Here is a 27,045-nt window from a genome sequence, read left to right as displayed (position 1 = left end):
TTCCTGAAGGACTTCACTTTTTACTTTATTAAATACACTGTCTCAAGTACTGCTGTGTCTGCCTCATCTTCTGGGTTCTGCTGACTATTCGTGGCTCAGTTAGTTAAGTGAATGTTTCTCACTCCGGAGACATTCACTTAACCAACTGAGCCACGAATAGTCAGCAGAACCCAGAAGATGAGGCAGACACAGCAGTACTTGAGACGGTGTATTTAATAAAGTAAAAAGTAGTCAGCAGAACCCAGAAGATGAGGCAGACACAGCAGTACTTGAGACGGTGTATTTAATAAAGTAAAAAGTGAAGTCCTTCAGGAAAACATGTAACTCCACAACCTCAAAAGGAATTCCACAAGAACAAGGTAATCCACAAGGTAATCCTCCAAGACAAAAAGGTAAATCCACAAGGTGGTAGGTAAAGCATAAAAAGCCTCAAAAGACACTCAAAAATAAATAAACAAGAACAAAAAACAGAATTCCACAAGAGCGTCCACCGGGATCAACAAGAGAACACAGAATACTAGGGCTGGGTGCTAACATACAAACACAGAGCAAAGAACTGAGGGAAACTAAGGGTTTAAATACAATCAGGGGACAACGAGGCACAGGTGCAAATAATAATGGGGATCAAGGGAAAGCAAAAGGTCAAAAAGCACAATGGGGGCATCTAGTGACCAAAAACCGGAACAACCCTGGCCAAATCCTGACAATTACACGTTTCTAATTTTGACAGAAAGTGGTTTCATTTCAAGCTAAAGTGTACTGTTAGCTAGCTAGCTAAGAGAGCTGGCTGGCTCCCTAGCTGATGTTATTATTTGTTTCCCAGAGCTTTTTGCTTTTCTAGTTAGGGCCTACTGTTAGGCACTTTTGGCACTTTGTTCATTGTTGTTTAACTAGCTAACATTAGCTGGCTAGCTTGTTAGCTAACGTTATGTGTTGTGTGTACAACACCGTTGAATATGTCCGGTGTCAGTAAACCTGCAAAAAAAGTGTTAGGAAATTGTTGCCAGCAGAGCTGGTTAGGCTGTTTTGATGTTAACCAGACGTAAACATGTCATTGGCCAGAGTGAGGCTAAAGCTTAAGAGGGTGTGAACGATGCTGAATGGGTGTAGACAATGAAGAGCTCTTCACTCGATACCAAAACATTCAACGGCGATTTTCTCAAAAGGGAGTTTACAAGTTGATCAACTTTCAAAGAAGAATTACATTCCCATTGTTCCTCAAATGCAGTGTATGATATATCATTTTGTAGCTCTGAGTCTTGTTGGGGAATAATCAGAATTAGTTGGTAACATAGGTAAGATGTTTTATATTCATCATATGTTTGTAAGTTACTTCTTATCAGAATGTTGATTTTGTATAATACTATGGCGGGGTTGCAGTATCTGTTCTATGTCAAGACTAAGTTGCTTGGGCCGGAGAGAGGGGAGAGGTCAAGCGTGTATCTCTTGGCACCACAATGTCTGTGTGCCAGTCAGTGTGTCTCTGTGATCTTGTCAAGATAGGATAGGATGGATTTGATATATGCCTGTTGATATGGAGGATTGGTTTATGGTTCTGAGTTTGAGAAAGGAGACAAAGCTGAACAATGAATTATGCCAATGCTGTCTCATCATGTGTGTCTTTTGCTATTAAATGATCTCAGTTGCAATGTAGAAGAGACTCTCAGAGAATTCATTGATAGACACTGAATTGATCTGAGAGTCACAGGGTTGTGATAGAGCTCATATAATAAAAGATGGACTTTGATAACTAACTCTGACTTGTGTGTGGTTTGCTCTCATGATTTGGTAAATAGAGGAAATTTCCACGACAGTCTCTACTTTTATCCAATTTAAAAAACACAATATCACATTTTGCTACATAAGACCGAATCCAGGTGATGAGTCACAAATAGTACAGGACCTAGAATTGGCCCGTGGGAAATATTTCGTAATATCAAGGAAACCTGTTTTACACCATCAGTAGATACACACTGAGTTCTATCAGTCAAGTCATTTTTAAACCAGTTACATGCAGCCTGGTCTAGGCCAAATGAGGAAAGCCTCTGAATTAGCAGTGAGTGATCAACAGTATCAAAAGCCTAGGTAAATGAAGAGGGCAGCATAATGTTGCCTTTTATTCATACAACCTGTAACGTAAACTGTAGGAGTCGAAAAGCAGGTGGTAAGTTTAATATAACAAGAAACATGGAACGATACAACGTAGCAGTAGCGTCTAGACATGAACAACAGAAACAATACTACCTTGGGAAAAAAAACTAAGGGAGTGCCAGATAAAGGGGAGGTAATGGAGTACAGGTGTGCCTAATGATGAAGCACAGGTGCGCGTAATGAAGGTTCCTGGGACCGGTGGTTAGTAAACCGGAGACGTGACATTACCCCCAGACGCGGGGCTCCAGCCACAGGACGACACTGGCCAGAGAGACGGCCCCGACGATGAGGAGCGGGCCTGTCCGGGCGGCGAAGATGGAAATCATGGATGATGTTGGGATCCAGAATGTCCAGAATACCTTCTTGACATCCATCTTCACTCCTTGCGGGCTGATTTGTTAGCGTAGGAAGGAGACAGCCTCCAGGTGAAACTGGCACTTCTCAGCCATGACAAACAGGTGGTTATAGCCAGGAGGCGTTCGAGAACCACTAGGACATGAGCAATATGATCCTCCAAGGAAACCGAGTAGACCAGGATGACGTCGATATACACAACCACCTGGCGTCTGAGCATGTGCCGAAAGAATTTATTGATGAATGCCTTGAACACTTACGGAGCATTGGCAAAGACAAATGGCATCACAAAGTACTCCACCAGATATTGGGCTAAAAGCGGTCTTCCATTCATCCCCCTCCCGGATGCGAATGAGATCATATGCACTTCTGCAGGTCCAACTTGGTAAAGAACCAGGCCCCGCGGAGGTGTTCGATGGCTGCCAGCACCAACGGGAGAGGGTAACGGTACTTGGTGATGATTAATTGAGTCCACCATCATTTCATCATTTTTGGACAAGAAGAAGAAACCTGCCGATGCAGGAGAAGTGGACGTGCGGATGAAACCTTGTTGGAGCGCCTCATGGATGTACTCCTCCATGGCCTTGGTTTCAGCCACCGACAGAGGGTAGATGGGTCTGTGCGGGGGCACAGAGCCTGTTCGCAGGTTGATGGAACAGTCCCAGGGGTGATGAGGAGGGAGACAGGTGGTGTGGGAATTAGAAAATACCTATCGCAGGTCTGGTATACCTTCGGGATATTGGGCTGAAGGGTAACCACAGGACTCTCAACCGACGTGGAACCACAGGGAAGGGGGAAGCAGGTCCTCCGGCATTTGGGTGACCAGTCTGTGATTTTCATCATCGACCATGAGATGGTGGGGTTGTGGCATTAAAGCCAAGGGAGACCGAGGATTATTTTGTGAGCTGGTGCTCTGGAGATTAATTTATGGGATGCTCTCCTGATGGATGGACTCCACAGTGAGGTTGAGTGGTTTGGTGATGTGTGTGATGGTCTCGGCACCTTATGGCCGATTATCGAGGGCTTGAACTGGAAAAGGAGAGGAGAGTGGGTAAGAGGTAATGTTGAGAGAGGAGGCAAGGGTCTGGTCTATAAAGTTCCCCGCGCCACCAGAATCCACTAATGCTGTAGAAACAGTACATGAGGGACAGTCAATTAGTGTGATCACCACCAAAAAGGTTTTGGCAGAAAGTGATGAAGAAGGGATACTTACACCAGCCCCAGGAGGCGGAAGATCACGTAACAATCCCTCTGCTCTTGTGGATCCAGAGTTGGGAAGTATTGGACACTGCTGGAGCTGGTGCCCTGCTTGACCACAATAGAGACAGAGCCCCAGCTGTCTACGTCATGGGGAGGCTTGTGACCCCTATCTCCATGGGATTAGGCTCTAATCCAAAGTGTTCACTGAGGGAGGGAGAGAAGTGATGAGAGTGCCGACACTCCCGAAGAAGGTTATCCAGACGATGGCCATCGCGATGAGTGCATCCAAGGAGAGGTTGTTGTCTCGACAGGCCAGTTCCATCTGCAGTCCTCTTCTGAATAGCGTACGAAGTGCCAGCTCATTCCATCCGCTGGATGCTGCTATTGTCCGGAAGGTGTGCGCATACTCGGCAGCAGTCTAATCCTCCTGCTGTATTTGGAGTAGGCGCTCACCCCCATCTCTGCCTTCCGGTGGATGATCGAAGATACCTCTGAACTGAGCTATGAACCCCTCATTCGAATCCAGCTCCTCCTGTCTCCCAGCTGCCCGTGGCCCATTCCAATGCCTGCCCAGTCCGTAGAGAAATAACCATGGCAACTTTGAACCTCTCGGTGGTCGGAGCTCCCAACTGGTGCAAAAAGTAGAAGGAGCACTGTAGTAGGAAGCCACGCAGGGAGGGACAAATGAGGGACAAATGGGCAACGCTGATCTGGGCAATGCTGATCTGGGCAGGTTGCTGAATGGGCCAAACAGTTCTATTTTTGTTTCACCAGACCAGAGGACATTTATCCAAATCGTACGATCCCCATGTTTGTTCCCATGTGCAGTTGCAAACCGTAGTCTGGATTTTTAATGGCGGTTTTGGAGCATTGGTTTCTTCCTTGCTGAGCGCCCTTTAAGGTTATGTTGATATAGGACTCATTTTACTGTGGATATAGATACTTTTGTACCTGTTTCCTCCAGCATCTTCACAAGGTCATTTGCTATTGTTTTGGGATTGATTTGCACTTTTTGCACAAAAATATGTTAATCTCTAGGAGACAGAATGCGTCTCCTTCCTGAGCTGTATGATGGCTGCGTGGTCCCATGGTGTTTATACTTTCATACTATTGTTTGTACAGGTGAACATGGTACCTTCAGGCATTTGAACATTTCTCCCAGGGATAAACCAGACTTGTGGAGGTCTACAATTCTTTTTCTAAGGTCTTGGCTGATTTCTTTTGATTTTCCCACAATGTCAAGCAAAGAGGCACTGTGTATAGAAGGTAGGTCTTGAAATACATCCACGGGTACACCTCCAATTGACTCAAATTATGTCAATCAGCCTATCAGAAGCTTCTAAAGCCATGACATAATTTTCTGGAATTTTCCAAGCTGTTTAAAAGCACAGTCAACTTAGTGTATGTAATTGTGATACAGTGAATTAAAAGTGAAATAATCTGTCTGTAAACAATCGTTGTAAAAATTACTTGTGTCATGCATAAAGTAGATGTCCTAACCAACTTGCCAAAACGTGGAGTGGTTGAAAAACAAGTTTTAATGACTCCAACCTAAGTGTATGTAAACATATGACTTCAACTGTACATTTTAAATGAGTAATGCAAGATGTGTAAACATTATGCAAGTGACATTATTAAAGTGACTACTGTTCCATTTATTAAAGTGGCCAATGATTTCAAGTCTGTGTATTGTAGGCAGCAGCATCTCTGTGCTAGTGGTGGCTATTTAACACTCTGATGGCCTTGAGATAAAAGCAGTTTTTCAGTCTCTCAGTCCCAGCTTTGATGCACCTGTACTGACCTTGCCTTCTGGATGATAGCGGGTGAACAGGCAGTAGCTTGTCTGGTTGGTGTCCTTCTTGATCTTTTTGGCATTCCTGTGACATCGGGTGCTGTAGGTGTCCTGGAGGGCAAGTAGTTTGCAAACCGCACCACCCTCTGGAGAGCCCTGTGGATGTGGGTGGTGCAGTTGATGTACTAGGCGGTGATGCAGCTCGACAGGATGCTCTCAATTGTGCACCTGTTAAGGTTTGTGAGGGTTTTAGGTGACACGCCAAAATTCTTCAGCCTCCTGGGGTTGAAGAGGCGATGTTGCGCCTTCTTCACCACACTGTCTGTGTAGGTGGACCATTTCAGTTTGTCAGTGATATGTATGCCCCAGAACTTTCCACCTTCTCCACTGCTGTCCAGTTGATGTGTATAGGGGGTGCTCCCTCTGCTGTTTCCTGAAGTCCATGACCATCTCCTTTGTTTTCTTGATGTTGAGTGAGAGTCAACGCACCATTAGCATCTGCCATATATCTACAGCCAGGAGCTCAAATTTCTTGGGAACAGAAATATTTAGTTTTGACATATATGGCCACTCCTCCCCCTTTCTGAATCTGCCACATCTAAACACATTATAATAATTTATTTCAATGTCTTTATGAGATACAGAATCACTTAAAACTTCTTCAGGATCAGTGTCCCTTCCACGGGACGGTTGAGCTAACGTTTTCCAAGACATAGACATATCTGATACTGGCAGAAAGCTTCAATTATTGTTAATCTAACTGCACTGTCCAATTTACAGTATAACTATTACAGTGAAAGAATACCACGCTATTGTTTGAGAGTGCACAATTTTGAACATGAAAAGTTATTAATAAACAAATGAGGCACATTTGGACAGTCTTGATACAAAATTTGTACAGAAATGCAAGGGTGCATTGGATCAGTCTTAAACTTTGCACATACACTAGTGCCATCTAGTGGCCAAAATCTTAATTGCATCTGGGCAGGAATAATACATTATGGCATTTCTCTTGCATGTCAAATATGATGGTACAAAAAAATAAAAAAGAACGGTTGTTGTTTTCTTTGTATCATCTTTTACCACATATATTGTGTTATATTCTCCTACGTTCCTTTCACATTTGCACAAACTTGAAAGTGTTTCCTTTCAAATGGTACCAATAATATGCATATTCATGCTTCAGAGCCTGAGCTACAGGCAGTTAGATTTAGGGATGTAATTTTAGGCCAAAACATTTTTTTTTAAAGGGGCAGATCCTTAAGAGGCCATGTAGAGGTATTCTGCTCATTCCCATAAGAGCTAACAGGCATACAGTAGGGTCATCTGCAGCTATTTGTTAAGTGAGCTGAGATAAGGTCCCTGGCCAACCACATAACTGAGCATTTGACAGACCTCCCTCGAGTCGCTGGATGCAGGGGCTGGGGCGGGCGCTGGGAGAGCAGTTAATACCACATCTGCCAAGTGTCCTATTAGCACAAATGTATGGTGTCTGGCTACTAGAAATAGCTGATGTTGTTTTTAGACCCCCCCGTGTACGACCTTCAACAGGAGCAATTTGAATTGTGTATAGTTTACATTTCGAGAGAGTGACAAAATGAGAGAAGGAGTGAAAAAAGATAGGGAGAATGAGAGAGAAAGAGAGGGATATAGAAATCTGAGGAAGGCTCCTGTGTTGGCAGGCTATTCATCAGGCTGAGGCACTTAGTCAGACAGAGCAGGGCTGAGGTGACTAATGCTCTCTCCATCTCCATCTTCTCTCTGGTGCTCACAGTCACTGCACCCGCAGAGATAGCACTGAGCCATGACAGGGAGAAAGACTGGGAGACAGACGCAAGGGGAGGAAGAATGATCAGCTGTTTGAGGGTGTTGGAATTCCTATACATACACACTGTGGTTAGGTGTGACAAAGATGGAGAGAGCTTACTGTAATTAGTGAGGTTATAGAAGATGTCCTCACGCAACTAGAGAAATCTAAGGACTAGGCCACATCCAATGTCCTCTACCCTATGCTGCAAGCTTTATTCCCTATGTCCTTTACTCTATCTGTGTCCTATACTTAGGGCTGTGCATTTTTGGTGTGGAAATGGAGGCACTGGGCTTATAACGTTATTACCAGCATTATCCACCAGTATTGCTGCAGGTAGAAAAACCTAGGTTATGTTCTGGAATTGACACAAGCTGTTGACAAGATGGTTGCGCATGTATGTTTGGCGGGGGAGGTGTAGCTCTGCAAATAGCACAAAACCTATTATTTGGCAGGAAATACTATTTGTCGTTCCAGGAATCAAGCATTTTCATCCGACTCACAATATAGTCATCATAACTACATCTCATCCATAGTCTATTCTACAGTACAGAAAAATTATCCAAGGGCAGCTTTAATGTTCAGCTCTTAATACCTAGGGTTCAGACTGAAAAACATAGATCTGACCCTGAATTAGTCATTAGCAGCAGGCGATGACACGAGCACATCAGCTGTAATGCCACAGCATGGCAGAGATGTAGATACTGTGATGTTTTCCCCAGTGTTAATGAGCCACAAAGTACAGAGTCAGCAGCTGTAGAGCAGCCAGCCTCTGGGGAGGGGTTTACTACAGGGTTGGAGAGGAGAGACACAACCACTCCCAGGAGAAAACAACATGGCTGCCAAGGAGGATCACTATGTAAGCCTTAGGACCAGGGAAAGGAAACCGAGATATCATCTCACCCAGGGGAGAGGGAAGGAGGGGGGAGGGAAAGAGAGAGAGAAAGAGAGAGATTGACAGAGTGAGTTAACCTGTTGATGCTCTGGGGGCGCTATTTCATTTTTGGATGAAAAACGTTCCCGTTTTAAACAAGATATTTTGTCACAAAAAGATGCTCGACTATGCATATAATTGATAGCATTCGAAAGAAAACACTCTGACGTGTCCAGAACTACCAAGATATTTTCTGTGCGTGCCCTAGAACGTGAGCTTCAGGCAAAACCAAGATGAGATGGCATCCAGGAAATGAGCAGGATTTTTGAGGCTCTGTTTTCCATTGTCTCCTTATATGGCTGTGAATGCGAGAGGAATGAGCCTGCCCTTTCTGTCGTTTCCCCAAGGTGTCTGCAGCATTGTGACGTATTTGTAGGCAGATCATTGGAAGATTGACCATAAGAGACCACATTTACCAGGTGTCCGCCCGGTGTCCTGCGCCGAAATTGGTGCGTAAAAGTCACCTGCCAGTATTTTTCCATGGGATACAGAGAGGAAAGCAAGCTTCCACGAACTGCATATCAATGAAGAGATATGTGAAAAAACACCTTGAGGATTGATTCCAAACAACGTTTGCCATGTTTCGGTCGATATTATGTAGTTAATCCGGAAAAAGTTTTACGTTGTAGGTGACTGAATTTTCGGTTCGTTTCGGTAGCCAGACGCAATGTAGAAAACGGAACGATTTCTCCTACACACAGAGGCTTTCAGGAAAAACTGCGCATTTGGTATGTAACTGAGAGTCTCCTCATTGAAAACATTAGAAGCTCTTCAAAGGTAAATGATTTTATTTATTTGGTTATCTGGTTTTTGTGAAAATGTTGCGTGCTAAATGCTACTCAAAATGCTATGCTAGCTTTGCATACTCTTACACAAATTAATCAATTTCTATGGTTCAAAAGCATATTTTGAAAATCTGAGATGACAGTGTTGTTAAGAAAAGGCTAAGCTTGAGAGCAGACGCATTATTTTCATTTTATTTGCGATTTTCAGAAATCGTTAACGTTGCGTTATGCTAATGAGCCTGAGGCTTTAGTCACAAACCCGGATCCGGGATGGGGAGTTTCAAGAAGTTAAAAGATCAATTTTAATCGTGCTAGCTAGCCATATTCATCTAGCTCCAACTGTTTACTAGTGGAAACCATAGAAACATGGCCACTGAGGCAGCACCAGCAGCAACAGAGAGGGAGAGACCCCCCCTTTTTATTTTTACATTTCCAGCAGAAATCAAATCAGAGAATGGGAAGAATCAGTTTAAACACAGAATTCTGAGGGAGAACGCAGACACTTTGTTTGCCGACTGCTCACACAACAGGACTGTTACAAACCTGTTATTTTACACAGACAACACTACTGCCTGCCATACAGCTGTAACCAGGCATTTAAGGTATACGACAAAGAAAGGAATCTGCAAGGGAAGGCAAATCCACATTTTTGAGAACAGCGAGAAGGACCAGGACAACAGGTTTCTGATGTTAATGGCACTCTCATGTTCCAGGGCAGTGAGGCTGCACTCAGGACTTTTGTGCGGGACTTCCCCACCCTAAGGAAGACAGCGGAAACCAAAAAGACAAGGACAACACCCTGATCTCTCCCCTCACCTCAGGCACTCCAACAGCAGGAGCCCAGGCCCAGGCCCAGACCCACACATCAGGTATATCCTACCCCATGCCTGCCTAAGACCACCAGAGCCATGACCACACTACCATCAGCCTACCATCAGCCTGCTGTGAGACAGTGCAGGACCCAACCAGTGCAGGATCCCGATGAAGAACTCTGTCCAGGAGCTGAGAGAGAACCTTAAACCTTAAAGGCCACCATCAGGAGAGAGCTATGACAGGTAAAGGAGGAGATGGCAAAGGAGTTGTCTGTCATGTGTACCCTAGCCCCAGACCGTAAACCCACCACTCTGGTAAAACCCACTGAGGTGCCATCCTCATTGACTCAAATGGGAAATTCATCCAAGAGGATAAACTCTTCCCCCACCACAAGGTGTGCAAAATGCATTGCCCAAAAACACAGGATGCACTCCACATCTTGTCCCAGCCTGACTTTGGCACACCAGGCTACAGTATTATTCACACCGGCACCAACAACCTGCGAGAGGAGCAGGAGAGAGTAGGCAGCCTGGTCAACAGAGTAGCAGAGAGGGTCTCTGAGCGGTTCCCCAACTTCCACATCACCATCTCCAATCTGCTGCCCCGCAAAGACTTTCATCCCCATACCATTCAGAAAGTCAACACTGACATCACCAGAGGGTGTGGCCTACTCCCGAACATGCACGTTCCTCACCACCCAACAATCACCCCAGAGCATCTGCATGACCACTCCCACCTGAGGAAGCAGACAGTAGGGATGTTTGCCAAGTCTCTAAAGGACATGGCACTTGGTAGACAAACACCCCATGCTGCACTGGACAGAGGACCACCCAGAGACCCATACCAAACTGCACCACCAAGGAGCCCCAGGCCCCCTCTACGCCACATCAGACCTAGCACACCCCACAGGCCCCATCCACCACCAAAGCACCACCACTTCCATCAGCATAGCCAGACTGGACTGGGCCCAGCCTACTACCCCTACTACCAGACCACCATCTCTACCAGACCAGAGAGGAAGCCCAACGGCCCAGAACTGGCTCTCCTCCACTCCACAGGGCCCAACAGCATGACCAGCACACCTACGCAGAGGTCGTCAGAGGACAGGAGAACCCTGTAGGATTGAGTGAGGTTAAACAGCCCCTCCAATACATAAGGCACTAAACTGCACTAAACACGCACACACACACACACACACACACACACACACACACACACACACACACACACACACACACACACACACACACACACACACACACACACACACACACACACACACACACACACACCTATTGTACTACAAGTTTACTTGTTCAATGAATAGGAGTATATATAACAGAAAAAATGTTAGCTGTTATCCTGTTTATCTCACTCTTAACAACTTAATAGTTACTGTATTTCTATTCTTATTTCTGACTGCTATTCATGTGGAACATTCAGGGCCTAAACTCATCAACCTTTGGACTGAAGAGTTTAGCACTGGAGTTCAATAAAAATCTTAAAGATGTTGACGTCATCATTCTGCAGGATACATGGTGTAAGGCAGACACTGTCACTCACTGTCCCACAGGCTACAGAAAGGCAATTGTGTCATCACAGAAACACAGCTCTGTCAATATAGAGGCAGAGACTCTGGAGGACTGATCATTTGGTACAAATCCGAACTACAAAATCTAATTGATCCCCTCAAAATTGGTAAATATCACATTTGGTTCAAACTGAAAAAATAACTTGTACTGACAGAAAAATATGTGTTCCTTTGCGCAATATATATCCCCCCCCTCAGAATCCCCATATTAGTCAGAGGAGAGCTTCCCCACCCTTGAGGAGGAAATGTGCCATTTCCAGGCCCAGGGAGATGTGCTCATCTGTGGGGACACAAATGCGCAAACACAGGAACACTACCTGATATAACGACCACACGAGGGGACAGCTTTGTACAGGGCATACTGTTTCTAACTGCCTTAATCTTCCCCATAGAAACAACAGTGACAGCACCATCAACAAAAACAGAAGGGAATTGTTGCAGCTCTGTAGAAGCCTTGGTCTGTATTTTGTCAATGGTAGGTTACGGAGGGACTCTTTGGGGAGATTCACCTATTGCTCCCCTCTTGGCCACAGCACAGTAGACTATATGATTACAGACATTGACCCTTTCTCTCTCAGCTCATTCACTGTCAAGCCACTAACACCTCTGTCTGATCACAGCCAAATGACGTTGTTCCTCAAAAGAACAGACATGGAAACAACCACACATTCACAGCCCAGTAAGCTGTTCATTTCTGTTCATACAGATGGGCCCAAAACAGCACAGAAGAATACCAGAAAGCAACCTGGAACCAAAATATCCAAACAGTCTTAGATAACTTTCTGGATACCACATTCACTCACAGGAAAGAAGGCATCAATCTAGCAGTAAAAAACATCAACTATATATTCAGGCAAATGGCAAAAGAAGCACAACTGAAATTGATACAAACAAAACAAAAAGACCACATATGACACCTGGTTTGATGCAGATTGTCAAATTATAAGGAACAAACTTAGAACACTATCCAACACTATCCCAAATAATGGTGAATTACACCTTCATTACTGTGAGACTTAAAAACTCTATAAACGTACAATCAGAAACAAAAAAGCAGAGTACAACAGCAAGCAGCTGACGCTAATTGAGGAGTCCATAAACACAAACAACCTCTGGCAAAATTGGAAAATCCCCCCCAAAATCTAAACAACAGGAATTAGCAAAATTATACAAAATGGTGACATATGGACAACCCATTTTAAAACACTCTACAACACCATTCAAAGAGCAATGGCAAATTCATGAAAAGTTGAATGGATTAGAAAAAGCTATAAAGGACAATCAAAATCCACTGGACTCCCCAATTACTGACCATGAGCTCTATAAGAAACTTCAGGTCCTCAAATGTAAAAAAGCATGTGGACCTGATGGCATCCTAAATGAGATGCACAAACTCACTAGGGCAAAATTTCAATTGCCTATATTAAAACTGTTTAATATAAAAGTGTAGGTTATCTGGAATCAAGGACTCATAACCCCAGTCTTTAAGAACGGAACATTTGTGTGAACAGTAACCTGGGGAAGGTTTTCTGTGGTATTATAAAGGTAAGAGTTCTAAACTTCCTTAATAAGCACAATGTCTAGAGTAAAAGCCAAATTGGATTTATACCAAAACATCGCATGACTGATCATATTTACACCCTACACACCCTGATAGATAAACATGTCCACCAAAATAATACCAAAATATACGCTCGCTTTATCGACTTCAAAAAAGCATTTAAATCTATTTGGCATACATGACTGTTCTACAAAGTTATTAAGAGTGGTGTAGGGGGTAAAACATATGACATAATTAAATCAATGTATACTGGCAATACGTGCATCATTAAAATTGGCAAGAAAATTACATAATTCTTTAACCAGGGGCGGGGCCTTCGCCAGGTTTGCAATCTGAGCCCTGCACTCTTCAATATTTACATCAACGAATTGGCCACTATTCTAGAAAAATCCTCAGCCCCTGATGTTAGTCTCCACAATTCAGAGATTAAATGCCTACTCTTCGTAGATGACCTATGCCTGCTGTCACCCACAGCACATGGCCTACAGCAGAGCCTGGACCTGCTAGAGCAGTACTGCCAGACCTGGGCTCTAAAATTAAAATAAAGACTAAAATAATGATTTTCCAGATAATATCCAGATCTCAGGGAATTAGACCAAAGTTGTCTATTGGTACAAAATATATAGTGCACACACTACAATTACTTACTTAAAAATAAGCTCAACTGGACACCATAATGATGCAGTGAATGAACTGAGAGAGAAAGCACACAGGGCATTCTTCGACCATTAAAAAACAAATTCAATTTTAAATACCTATTAAAATTTGGCTAAAACTAATTGAATGTATCATTGAACCAATTGCATTTTATGCCAGCGAGTTGTGAGATTCACCTGCAAAACAAGATTTCACCAAATGGGACAAACACCCCATTGAAACCCTGCATACAGAGTTCCGTAAGATTGTCCTACATGTCCAGAGGAAAACTACAAACAATGCATGCAGGGCAGAATTAGGCCAATATCCACTAATAATAAAAACTCAAAAAAGAGCTATTAAGTTTTGGAAACATCTAAAATACAGTGACCCCCTCTCATATCATTACCAAGGCCTGTATGCATCCAGCTGGTCCTGGGGCTGAGTTCACAAACCTGTTCTACTAACACACTGAAGCCTCAGGGCCAGAACATCCAATCAATCAGAATAAAACAAATCACAAAATTAAAACAAATTAAACAATTAAAACAAAATTTCATTGCTTGTACAACACTTGTACACAAGTACAAGCACAAAGCAAAATGCAGTGCTATCTAGCCCTAAATCGACAGTACACCATGGCTAACTATTTGACCATGGTTACTGATCAAAACCTTAGAAAAACCTTGACAGAGTACGGGCTCAGTGAGCACAGCCTTGGCATTGAGAAGGGTCGACACAGGACAACCTGGCTCCAAGTAGAGGTAAGGCTGTGCAACCACGGCACCACAGCAGAACCCGAGACAGAGCTGCATTTCCTGACAAAATATCAAAAATATAAAACCAGGTTTCAAAGACCTCTCTGATGAGAATAGGCTACCCATCCTGTTGGGGGAAGACGCAGAGAGTTGTGGGTTGGCAGCGCACTACATTGCTGCCTGCGATAAGATGAGGGACAGTGTCTGACAGACCAATCAACCTGCACATGTCCTCTATTGTATGCTTATTGTAATTGTTCAATGTATGGTTATTTTGACTCTTGGTTATTGTTGTTACTGTTGTCCCGTTGACAATTTTGATTCTTATGATCTTAAGAGAGAGAGAGAAGCAGAGAGGAGAGGAGAGAAAAATAGACAGAATGCACAAGAAAGGGGGAGCATTCGCTTCAGCAGTGAGAGTCAACACAGGGGCATGTTTTGCTTGTGGAGTCTTTTTTATCGTAGAGCGTTTACGGTGCCACAACACTGTCAATCAGGTGAACAGAAGAACGGCTCTTCACATAAACTCATTACTGTAAGCCTGACTGTCTCTGTGTGTGTCTTTGTAAAACCACTCAATCCGCTTAATAAACCTCTACTGCACGTTTGGGCATCAGGGTTTCTGACGCGTTCTTAACTTGAGTATTATGAGGCTGGGGATGAGATACAACCAAGAAATGATATTGTTTGTTAGAAAAGGATGTTGCCTCGGAGAAACAAGTAAAAAAAATACTTTTCACCAATGGCCGACCCTCTATAGTACAAAATGAGGGCCACAGGAGAGACAGCAGGGCGTCTGTGGTTCTAAAAGAGACCACACACTGTGTGTAGCCTACTGTAGTATTGGTTTCCCCATCTCTTGTAACTCAGTATGGGTACAGGTACAGACAAACACCAAACAATCCTGTTCTCTTCCTTCTTCAATATCAGCTGACAAAACCCAATATAACACTTCAAACCATCACACAGACTCAGAATTTTCTATGCCAAGAATCCCTATTTTGTATCCCACAGTGATGTGAGATAGAGATGTCCTTTTCCATTTCCTGCAGTGAGCCTAGACAAGCCTTCTCTTCTCTCCAGCGCTGAGAGGCTTAGATCACTGATGAACATGTCACATCAGACCCACACAACAACACAGAAGGCTGAGACGAGTGTTGGTGTATGTCGAGTAGGTATTAACGTGTGTGTGTGTGTGTGTGTGTGTGTGTGTGTGTGTGTGTGTGTGTGTGTGTGTGTGTGTGTGTGTGTGTGTGTGTGTGTGTGTGTGTGTGTGTGTGTGTGTACCTGTGTGGGTGTAGAGTAGGTATCAGAGTAGGTACATGCCTCCACTACATCTCTAGTCCTCCACAGACTCTAAAGCCATTTGATGTGATCTCTCAAAGGCAAGCAATGTATATGGCATACAAGCACACAGTACACACACAGTACACGCATACACAAACAAACACACACATACTGTATATACAGCACACATCTATTTATACAAAGCAGTTCATTAATATTTGATTCCTCTTTTCGTATTTTCATGCGTTCCCCAGATCACTGGAAGAGAGGCACTGAAAGGCATTGTGGGAGATGGTGCCTACCTCGTCATAAGTGTACCGGTAGTCTGCCTTCTTTGATTTCAGATCCCACAAGACCACGATCCCAGACTCATATCCAATTATAAGCTGGAATGAAAAAGTGACAGGCAGCTAGTGAGATTTGGCCCCGGTGAGAAGATGACCCACGTCAGAGAAGAAATAATATGCTCAACATTCACACGGCAGGCTGTGGTGGTGGTGGTGGGGGGGGGGGTTAAACCTATAATGTTTTATAAAGTCTAAACCTATAATGTTTTATAAAGGTTAAACCTATAATGTTTTATAAAGACTAAACCTATAATGTTTTATAAAGGTTAAACCTATAATGTTTTATAAAGACTAAACCTATAATGTTTTATAAAGACTAAACCTATAATGTTTTATAAAGGTTAAACCTATAATTTTTTATAAAGACTAAAGCTATAATGTTTTATAAAGACTAAACCTAATGTTTTATAAAGACTAAACCTATAATGTTTTATAAAGACTAAACCTATAATGTTTTATAAAGGTTAAACCTATAATGTTTTATAAAGGTTAAACCTATAATGTTTTATAAAGACTAAACCTATAATGTTTTATAAAGACTAAACCTATAATGTTTTATAAAGGCTAAACCTATAATGTTTTATAAAGGTTAAACCTATAATGTTTTATAAAGACTAAACCTATAATGTTTTATAAAGGCTAAACCTATAATGTTTTATAAAGGTTAAACCTATAATGTTTTATAAAGACTAAAGCTATAATGTTTTATAAAGACTAAACCTATAATGTTTTATAAAGACTAAACCTATAATGTTTTATAAAGGTTAAACCTATAATGTTTTATAAAGACTAAACCTATAATGTTTTATAAAGACTAAACCTATAATGTTTTATAAAGGCTAAACCTATAATGTTTTATAAAGGTTAAACCTATAATGTTTTATAAAGACTAAACCTATAATGTTTTATAAAGGCTAAACCTATAATGTTTTATAAAGGTTAAACCTATAATGTTTTATAAAGACTAAACCTATAATGTTTTATAAAGGTTAAACCTATAATGTTTTATAAAGACTAAACCTATAATGTTTTATAAAGGCTAAACCTATAATGTTTTATAAAGACTAAACCTACAATGTTTTATAAAGGCTAAACCTACAATGTTTTATAAAGGCTAAACCTATAATGTTTTATAAAGACTAAACCTATAATGTTTTATAAAGGTTAAACCTATAATGTTTCATAAATGCTAAACCTCTAATGTTTTATAACATCACCCACATGACTGACTTTCTCTCTGACTTTCTGTCTGTCTGCAGACTCATTGGTGGCAGGGGGCATGGCACACTCTTCAACATTAACAACAAGGAACGATACACACACGTAGATGTAATGTGCACAATACGTGGGCAGAGAGACACTCTATACCTTTCCCTCATCCATGGGGTTGTCACTTATGTGGACCACAGGACCTGGGTGGGCCTTGGAGGATCTGATAGAGAGGAAGAGAAAAGGAAGAGAGAGCGCAAATAAGAAGAAAAGAGAGGTGAGAAACAACATTCACCTCAGCAGCATCAAAGGGAAGTCATATACATCAGACAGGTGAGGTAGTATTACGTGTGCAGAGTTCACACACATCATGTAGATCACCTTGGACAGAGGACATACATTTAGCCTAGAGCATCTAAAGGAACTTAGTCCATTTGAAACAGAGCATTGGGAAGGACAGGGCTAACTGCTGAAGCCCCGAGAGTCCTCTTTCAAAGACAAGAGCTTACTGACAGGATAGATGGATGGCTGTCAGTCCCCTCTGAGTGTGTACTGTAGTGTATGTTGTGGCAGCCTAGGGGAGTCAGAGGTGAAACTCACAGTAAAATAAGACAGCGGGAGACCGTTTTGCGGTGCTCTAACCAAAGTTGTTCTTTAATTAAGGTTGTGGGGAATGGGGAGAGGGGGAATACAATGGAAAGGCCTCTCAGGTAACGGGTGGGTCACTCTGCGTCCGCCGTGGGGGCTCCTCGGACCGCCATAAGCCTTTCAGGTTATAGGACTCGTTTTACTGTGGATATAGATACGTTTCCTCCAGCATCTTCACAAGGTCCTTTGCTGTTATTCTGGGATTGATTTGCACTTTTTGCACAAAAAATATGTTAATCTCTAGGAGACCGAATGCATCTCCTTCCTGAGCAGTATGACGGCTGCGTGGTCCCATGGTGTTTATCCTTTTTGGGATAGGGGGCAGCATTTTCACTTTGGATGAATAGCGTGCTCAGAGTGAACTGCCTCCTTCTCTGTCCCAGATGCTAATATATGCATATTATTATTAGTATTGGATAGGAAAGAGTGTCTCAGGCTCGTGACGCGCGCTCCCGACAGATTTATCTCTCGTTCCAGTGCTTTTCTTCAGACATAGGAAGTCTCCGGTTGGAAGCGTATTGATGTTTTATGTTAAAAACATCCTAAATATTGATTCCATACATTGTTTGACTTGTTTCTATGACCTATAATGGAATTTTTCGAGTTTTTGTCTGGACGAAGTGTTTGCGCCTCATGAAGATGGATTACTGGGCTTAACACGCTAACAACGTGGCTATTTCGACATAAATTATGGACTTTATGGAACAAATCAGTCATTTATTGTCGAACTGGGATTCCTGGGAGTTTCTTCTGATGAAGAAGAACCAGACTTGTAGAGGTCTACAATTTTTTTTCTGAGGTCTTGGCTGATTTCTTTTGATTTTTCCATGATGTCAAACAAAGAGGTAGGCCTTGAAATACATCCACAGGTACAACTCCAATAGACCCAAATGATGTCAATTAGCCTATCAGAAGCTTCTAATGCCATGACATCATTTTCTGGAATTTTCCAAGCTGTTTAAAGGCACAGTCAACTTAATGTATTTAAACTTCTGACCCACTGATACAGTGAATTATAAGTGAAATAATATGTCTGTAAACAATTGTTGGGAAAATGACTTGCGTAATAAACAAAGTAGATGTCCTAACTAACTAGCCAAAACTATAGTTTGTTAACAATACATTTTTGGAGTGGTTGAAAAGTGTATGTAAACTTCCAACTTTTGGTGAGTCAAACATTGCCTAGAATCTTCTTTGTTGTTGGATCGAGGTGCTTATCATATTCACTCCGGTTCTTCTGAAGTCTAGATGTACCCTCTGCCTGTCTGCCCAAGCGCCCGAGTGACTGCACTTCTACTTATACCCATTTGGGGTAATGAGGGATAGGTGGGACCTATTCCAGGTGCCAATTGGTTGCAGAACCTGGACTGAGAAATATTGGTGTTGAATACCCAGCCCCAGTTGGTGACTGTAGAGCTGCCCATTGGGCTGACTGACCTTGGCCTCTCAAGCCCTCTGGAGCTGACCATGGTCCTGCTACTTCCTTTGTAGCTCCCTGCTTACCCACAGTGTGTGTGTGTCTCTCTCGCTCTCCGTATCTCCATCTCAGTCTCCATCTCCCTGCCTCCCCCTCTCTCTATGAGAATACACATTTAGCTCTCTCTCTGTCCTCTCTCCTCTCCTTATGCCAATGGCAGTAACAATAGCATCTATCAATCTAACCCCTCTACACCCAGGCCTAAGATGGACATCACGGCTAACATAGAGGATGAAGAGAGGAAAGGAAGCTATGGCTTGGAGAATAAGGGCAAAACCCATAGCTGCCCGGGTCTATATTCAGCAATGTTAACCTAATACTGTTATTACCTCAGTGTTACTGCAGCTGGAGTTGTTTATTTATCTCATACCCCTTGCCACTGTCTCACTATTATTTAAAAACCAACCCATTCCCTGCTGCACGCACACGCACGCATGCACACAAACAAACACAAACACACAGGAAATGGCAAGGTTTTGGAGAAGGGATCACCATGGTAACAGAGGCAGGATGGGCAGAGTGCAGACAGCCTCCTGAAAACATACAGCACCCACACAGAGGCAAGCACACACACACACAGCGTGTAATGTGCAGGTTGACTCATAACCCGCAGACCCCGCGGTTATATACACGGGATGGATGGGTTTAGGGTCATTAAATGGGTTGAATGAAAAAAGTTCATGTGCAATTTATATCTATAGGCTACTTGAGGTTTTTCTATCATTATTTTAGGCTATCTGGCATTAGTGAACCTAAACCTCAAGGTCTAACTGTACAAGCGCCAAGTAGCCTACACGCCAATCGCCAAATGCTTTTGGGAACAGGAAGAAAGGTTAACGTCAATACATGGAGGAAAAATGACAATGTCAAAGTTTTATTCAAGAAGAGAAAAGCTGCGCAATGGAGAGTTGAACATAAAGCGAAGGTAGTTTGGGAAAGATTTGGTGGAGTGGTAAAAGAGGATGATGGCAGTGCCGGCTATGTTAGCCTATGTGTGATGGTTGTGAGGCGCTATACACATCGACAGTCACAAGATGGGGATTTTAAATAGGCCTATGGCACGTCAAGGGAACTGTAGCCTACTGTTCAGGTGGGTTCGATCGAAACTAAAACCTGGAAACTGACTGTAGGTCTATAACCTCTCACACATTGCCTTAATATTAACTCCTGCAGAACTAAGCATTTCTTGCTGTAAAATGATACACCAAATGTAGACAAAATGTTTAATTGGGAACTGGAGTGGAGGTGCTATCTTTATTAGCGTCATAAAAGCTGATCGTGTTTCAACCACATAAAATATGCATCCAAACCAAATTGAAATTTTATCAGAATCATGTTGGGTTGCTTTCACACATTTTTTTTATTTCCTTGGAAATTAAAGTAATTTGGAAATTTTCAACAGAAGAAGATGACAAAGGAAACTTTACCGATGTCAACTAGATTGAAGTATTCATTCTATCAATTTACGGCAATATTCTGGTGAGCAAGGGTTTAATTAGTCTTATAGGGCAAAATATAATGAGGAGAGAAGTGCATTGTGTATTCAGAGGATATTTATAAACTAAAATAACATTAATGCTTACAAGAAGGGGTTAGAAGCGGTTCACGGAATAGAACTGAAAACCGGAAAATGGTTACATATCTCAAGGAACAGAACCTAAACCGGGAACGAAAGTGATCCATATACTGTTCCACAACAGAACCGTTATTTTAAAAGCATGGGAACCGTTTTCTTCCCCCCAGCCATTTTTTTCTAGTCCCACAAAAAAAATGCAACTAAGCGCCTATGCAAAGCCATCACTGTGTCACTCAGAAACGTATGCCAGTGTCTGCTTGTAAGCTGAAAATCTTTGCCAGTGTGTGTGCATGTTAAGGCTACCTTCCCCCTCCGAAGCATTAACTACTATATTGATGTTACCAGAGTGATTCAGAAGATAGAGAGATAGATTTTTGATTAGCTAGAGAAGAATTTATAAACTTTTTCAATGCTAGTTAAGGATACCACAGTGTAGGCCTAGTTGGATTTATTAACTACAAAAAGGTCAAATGCGTTTTTTTATTCTGGTGCTACTCTGTACACACAAGCTTGTTAGCTTGCTAGCTTAAGCTTGTTAGCTTGCTAGCTCAAAGGACATTCAAAGTTCCTTCATTGAAGCCGCTCCTGCCAGGTATAATTCTGTGCACTTAATTCAAATAAAGCATGTCATAAAAAGATGCCCAGCTCTCAAAGCTTCCTCCTCAGCCTTCTCTCGCTTTCTCCTCACCCACAAAATTTGAGTTGCGCCATAGACGTAAGATGTCAACAGCTAGCTCGCCTGATCTGTCTGCACTGATTGGTGAAGTATTTTAATGAGCGAAATGTAAAAACAGTTGATTTTACAGGTTAAAAAAGGAACAGAAAGGAACAATATAAACTGGTACTCTTAGGGGTTTGAACTGGTTCAGAACTTTACAGTGGAATGGAACAACAACAAAAAATGGTTCCGTTCAGAACATAACAATCAGAAAATAATGTAGGTACAAACCCCTGCTTACAACTAATAATTTTCTTTATTCTGTCAAACTTGATAATTGAAAATAAATATAAACAGAGGTTTTACAAGTAACATTGAGTTGATGTACAATACTTGCCCTGGAGTAGGGGCGTCTCACCTCTTCTGTAAGGTCTAAAGAGGGAGGGGTTACTGGGTAGGTTCCTCAGTCCTGCTAGTACACACACACACTATCTCACTTCAGGTTGTCACTGTGATAGCAAAAAACTCTGATGCTTTCCTCACTAGATCTAGTCAAGTGTACAGAATTGATTTAGAGGCGAGTTGTGTTGATTCCTTTACTATCTCAGCCATCCAGGGCAAATCAAACCAAATGTATTTGTCACATGCGTCATGAGCAATAGGTGTACGCTAACAGTTAATGCTTACTTACAGTTCCTTTTCCCAACAATTCAGAGTCCTTTTTCCCTTTACTTGGTCGACAACAAAGAGAGGAGCCCATACAAGGCTCTACATCTGTATCTGTGCAAGAATGTGAAAATGAATGACAAGATGTAGAGGCCTGAATACCACACCCCGTACTTCTCTCATAATGGATAGAGCCTGCAGTGGAATCTGACTTCTATATGGATGGCATTCACTTTAGCCCATATCATATTGTATGCATCACATTCACACACACACACATGCAATACACACAGACCATATTTAGGCCATCAAACCCAATGTCCCATAGCAGATATCATACACGCAAACACTGTCAAAGACCATCAACCACCTGTGGTGTGTATCACAAGTGGATAGTGTCAGCATGCATGCATAACCATACACATACACTAAACACACACCAGAGCATGTGAGCTGATTTGAGTGGTTGGAAATCCTGCTCGTTGCTCATGAAGTGGTGCTTGCCCACTGCTCCTGCTTCATGTCCTTTCCAACCGCTCCTAAAACTGCTGTGTGCTCACAGGAAAACATACTGACGCTCCAAATTTGCCCTATTCATTAAAATCACAATTGAACCAACACCCATTTACTTTTGTGACCACCTGGACCGACCATTTGTTTTTGAAGTATTGAAACCAAAACATACTATTGTAAAGTGGCTGTTCCACTGATGTCAGAAGGTGAATTCACCAATTTGTAAGTCGCTCTGGATAAGAGCGTCTGCTAAATGACTTAAATGTAAATGTAGATATGATTATTATTGAATGAACATGAAACGGTGAATGTAAGAAGTGCACATCGTTTCAAATAGGCTACATGTCATAATAAACAGCATATAAACACTCTACATAGGTCAGGAGCCAGACAAGGAGACTAAGACTGAATGAAAATGTATTATTTAGGCTATATTATGTCAAGGCTGTAGCCTACAAAGAAATACATTGTGAAGCATTTGTGAGTGCGTTACAATAGGCTGGTAGGGACATAAAGCGCTCAGTATTTAAACAACATTTCATTGTATAGTCTATTCATCATTATAGTCTAAAAAAAATTGCTGTGACTTACTTAGAATGAAATACAAATTAAACAGAAAATGACGTATTACTGCCTTTGAATTCATGTTTAGAAACAGTAGTTTGGTCTATGGCTTCAGGCTCATGCGATGGTCCCTGGAGAGCAGGCACCAGTGGAGAATATCCTCTCCTCACTTGCAGAGTAACCCAATCAAAAGGGAACGCTCCTTGAACATGGGAATATGCCAGGCCTATTGGGCCGAAATCAATTATGGCCTACTGTATAGATTAGGGCTCTCCAACAGACAAATCTGTCCCACCAGCAATATTTATCTGGCCCCCAAAAGCCCCCCAAATTATTCTAAATATTTTTTTATTAAAAAACAATATACATGAATGAAAATATATAGGACTGAGATGCAAAAAGCCCGAAATGCAATGTCCCAAGAAGGAAGTTACCCTACCTAAATAATGCAAAAGTTACATTTTAACTTATCAAATAAAGCAGGCAGAGGACCATTTTGTGGTGCTGAAACGTAAAGCTGCAACCGCAGCACAATCAATAGGAGTTGAACAGCGCCTGGTTCTGAAAATATAGCGAACTCTTTATGTGGCACACAGCAACAGATGGGGAAAAAACTACACCAGTCGAGTAATTTACTTCAACAATAATCTTCATTTTAATTTGACTTTACAAACAACAAGAGGGCTTAATTGCAGTATATTTCTTCCGAGCCTAGGCCACGTAAAATAACTTAACTGACCGAGGTAGGCTGAGGCATAACAGCATCTTTCACAACAAAAAATAAATACGACCTAATATTCTATTTTTTTTTAAATTATGCCTACTTCCAATTGCAACTGGACAAAAATGTAGCATCCTACATAAAACAATACTTTAAAGCAAAAAATACCAAGTCTGTTTCTGAATGTCTGTATCGGGAGTCTCGGGATAGCCTGCTCCTGTAAGAACAAACAGAAAATACTGTCAGCTTGAGACCTAAATAGCCCTGTATAAGCACTCACAATAATGTTAGTATTTACTAAATACAGTCATGTAGGCCACTGAGGTACTTACTTGGACACAATCTTGTGGATGTCTTGTGAGATAGATGTAAGTATAATGGTTGCATGCGCAGGCAGTCTGACTATAAGTCAAAAGTTTGGACAAACCTACTTATTCAAGGGTTCTTCTTTATTTTTACTATTTTCTACATTATAGACATAAAAAGACACACACACACACACACACACACACACACACACACACACACACACACACACACACACACACACACACACACACACACACACACACACACACACACACACACACACGCATCCAACACTGAAACAGCGAAAACGGTCACCCTGACCTATGGTAACATGGTATTAACACCCCTAGCAACATGCCACCATCAATGATGGCAACATGCCAACACAATATGTTTTGACTACCTATTAACAGTAGGTGTATTTGGGGAAGTGGTTTATTGTAGGTGTAGTTATCACAATGAGCAAACAAAAAAGAGGAGTCAGAGAGAGATTTTGTCAGAGAGGGGGAATGGATAGAAAGAAAGAGTGGAGTGTGAGGGCTAGTGGGTAAGCTTTGCTATCGTCTAGGTCCCTTAGAGGATTGGCTGATTAGCCTCTCTAGGGTATGTGGGACGCTAGCGTCCTAACTGGCCAACATCCAGTGAGATTGCAGAGCGCCAAATTCAAATACAGAAATACTCATTATAAAAATTCAGAAAACAAAACATATTTTACATAGGTTTAAAGATTAACTTCTTGTGAATCCAACCACGTTATCAGATTTTAAAAATGCTTTACGGCGAAAGCATACCGTACGATTATTTGAGAACATAGCCAAGTTGACAAATTATTGCAAAGAGTAACCAGCCAAGCAGAAGCGTTACAAAACTCAGAAATAGAGATAAAATTAATCCCTTACCTTTGATAATCTTCATATGGTTGCACTCAGAAGACATTCATTCACTCAATAAATGTTCCTTTTGTTTGATAAAGTCTCTTTAAATCCAAAAACCTCCGTTTTGTTCGCACGTTTTCTTCAATAATCCACAGGTTCAAACGCAGTCAAAACAGGCAGAAAACAAATCCTAATTGTATCCGTACAGTTCATAGAAACATGCCAAACAATGTTTATATTCAATCCGCAGGTTGTTTTTAGCCTAAATTATCTATAATATTTCAACCGGACAATAACGTTGTCAATATAAAAGGTAAACAAGAAATGCACTCTCTTGGGATCGCGCATGAAAAAGCTCTGTGACATGTCAGGGTCCACTCATTCAGACTGGTCTTACCTCCCTCATTTATAAGAATTACAAGCCTGAAACAATTTCTAAAGATTGTTGACATCTAGTGGAAGGCATAGGACCTGCAAATTGAGTCCTATGTCAATGGATACTGTAATGGCATTGAAAAGAAAACTACTTCTCAGGTTTTCGCCTGCCAAAAATGTTATACTCAGAAACACTATTTTAACACTTTTGGAAACTCTAGAGTGTTTTCCATCCAAATCTACCAGTTATATGCACATCATATATTCTGGGCCCGAGTAGCAGGCCTTTTATTTTGGGCATGCTTTTCATCCAAAATTCCGAATGCTGCCCCCTACCCTAGAGAGGTTAGATCACCACTGTGTCTCTGCCACGTCGGAAAACCCTGACTGCATGGGGCTCTCTCACACTTACACTTAAATTGGTAAGTATTGACTGAATTATGCATTTTCATACACACACACATACCAGTGGAGGCTGCTGAGGGGAGGACGGCTCATTATAATCGCTGGAACGGAGTCAATGGAATGGCTTCAAACACATGGGAAACATGTATTTGATACCGTTCCACACATTCCACTCCAGCCATTCCCACGAGCCCATCCTACCCAATTAAGGTGCCACCAACTTCCTGTGAGGCACACACACACGGAGAGTTAGCAAAAGACAGGAATGAAGTGGGGGAAGGGAAAATCGGGAGAGAGAACACCCTCTGGTGTTAACATGAACTGTGTGTCATAGTGGGCCTTAGGCTGTCCTTTACTCCTGTTATAGTTTTCCCTTGTACACACGGACAACATCCCTGACTATGACTCATAACACACACCTTTTCCATTGCATGTTCTCATTCACACATGACCTGGCCTCCTCCCCCTTGTGGGTGACAGTACAAGAGGTGGGGAGTAAGTCACACATACAGTGTAGTTCCAGGCTAGGCCCAGAGCCAGAGGTGTGGTTACTAAATGCAGTCTTTAAATAGCAGGAGCCTGAGGTGGTGTAATATACAATACAGAGGTGGTGTAATATGAAGAGCGCCATCTTCATTGTTCCCTTCAACCGCCCACTCCACTGTCCCTCTCTGATGACAGCATCAAAAGAGGATAATAGGAGAAGACAAAGGAAGCCAAGGTATCTATTCTTCATTCCAGCAGCCCAGAATAAGACGAGAGAGAAAGAGAGAGGGAGAGAGAAAGTGCCACCTGAAACACTCTCAGATGCAGATGTTTTGTTGTCATCAGAACTGAATATGAGCCACACAGACGCGTATACAGTGCCTTCAGAAAGTATTCACACCCCTTGACTTTTTCCACATTTATTTGTGTTGAAATTGATTCAATTACACCCTCGGTTATACCCGCGGGGTGGACGGGTTTAGTGTCATTAAATATCGGGTCATGGCAGGCAGGTTGAATAAAGAGTTGACCTACATGTCAATCGCCA

The 27,045-nt window shown here is 42.1% G+C and overlaps 1 protein-coding gene across 1 annotated transcript in view; it reads right to left on the bottom strand.

Annotated features, from left to right (window-relative positions):
- The window catches only part of LOC135505510 (syntaxin-binding protein 5-like), a 135,115-nt gene that overhangs the window by 22,133 nt on the left and 85,937 nt on the right, over positions 1-27,045 (bottom strand). Inside the window, exons 6-7 of the mRNA XM_064924585.1 lie at positions 17,385-17,448; positions 15,972-16,055 (exon numbers count right to left, since the gene is read on the bottom strand). Coding sequence (XP_064780657.1) covers positions 15,972-16,055; positions 17,385-17,448 — 148 coding nt within the window. The remainder of the gene's footprint in view (positions 1-15,971; positions 16,056-17,384; positions 17,449-27,045) is intronic.

Source organism: Oncorhynchus masou, chromosome 19 (assembly GCF_036934945.1).
Source record: "Oncorhynchus masou masou isolate Uvic2021 chromosome 19, UVic_Omas_1.1, whole genome shotgun sequence".
Classification (NCBI taxonomy): Eukaryota; Metazoa; Chordata; class Actinopteri; order Salmoniformes; family Salmonidae; genus Oncorhynchus; species Oncorhynchus masou.
Note: the sequence above shows the minus strand (reverse complement) of the source record. Positions and strands in the feature narration are given on the sequence as shown.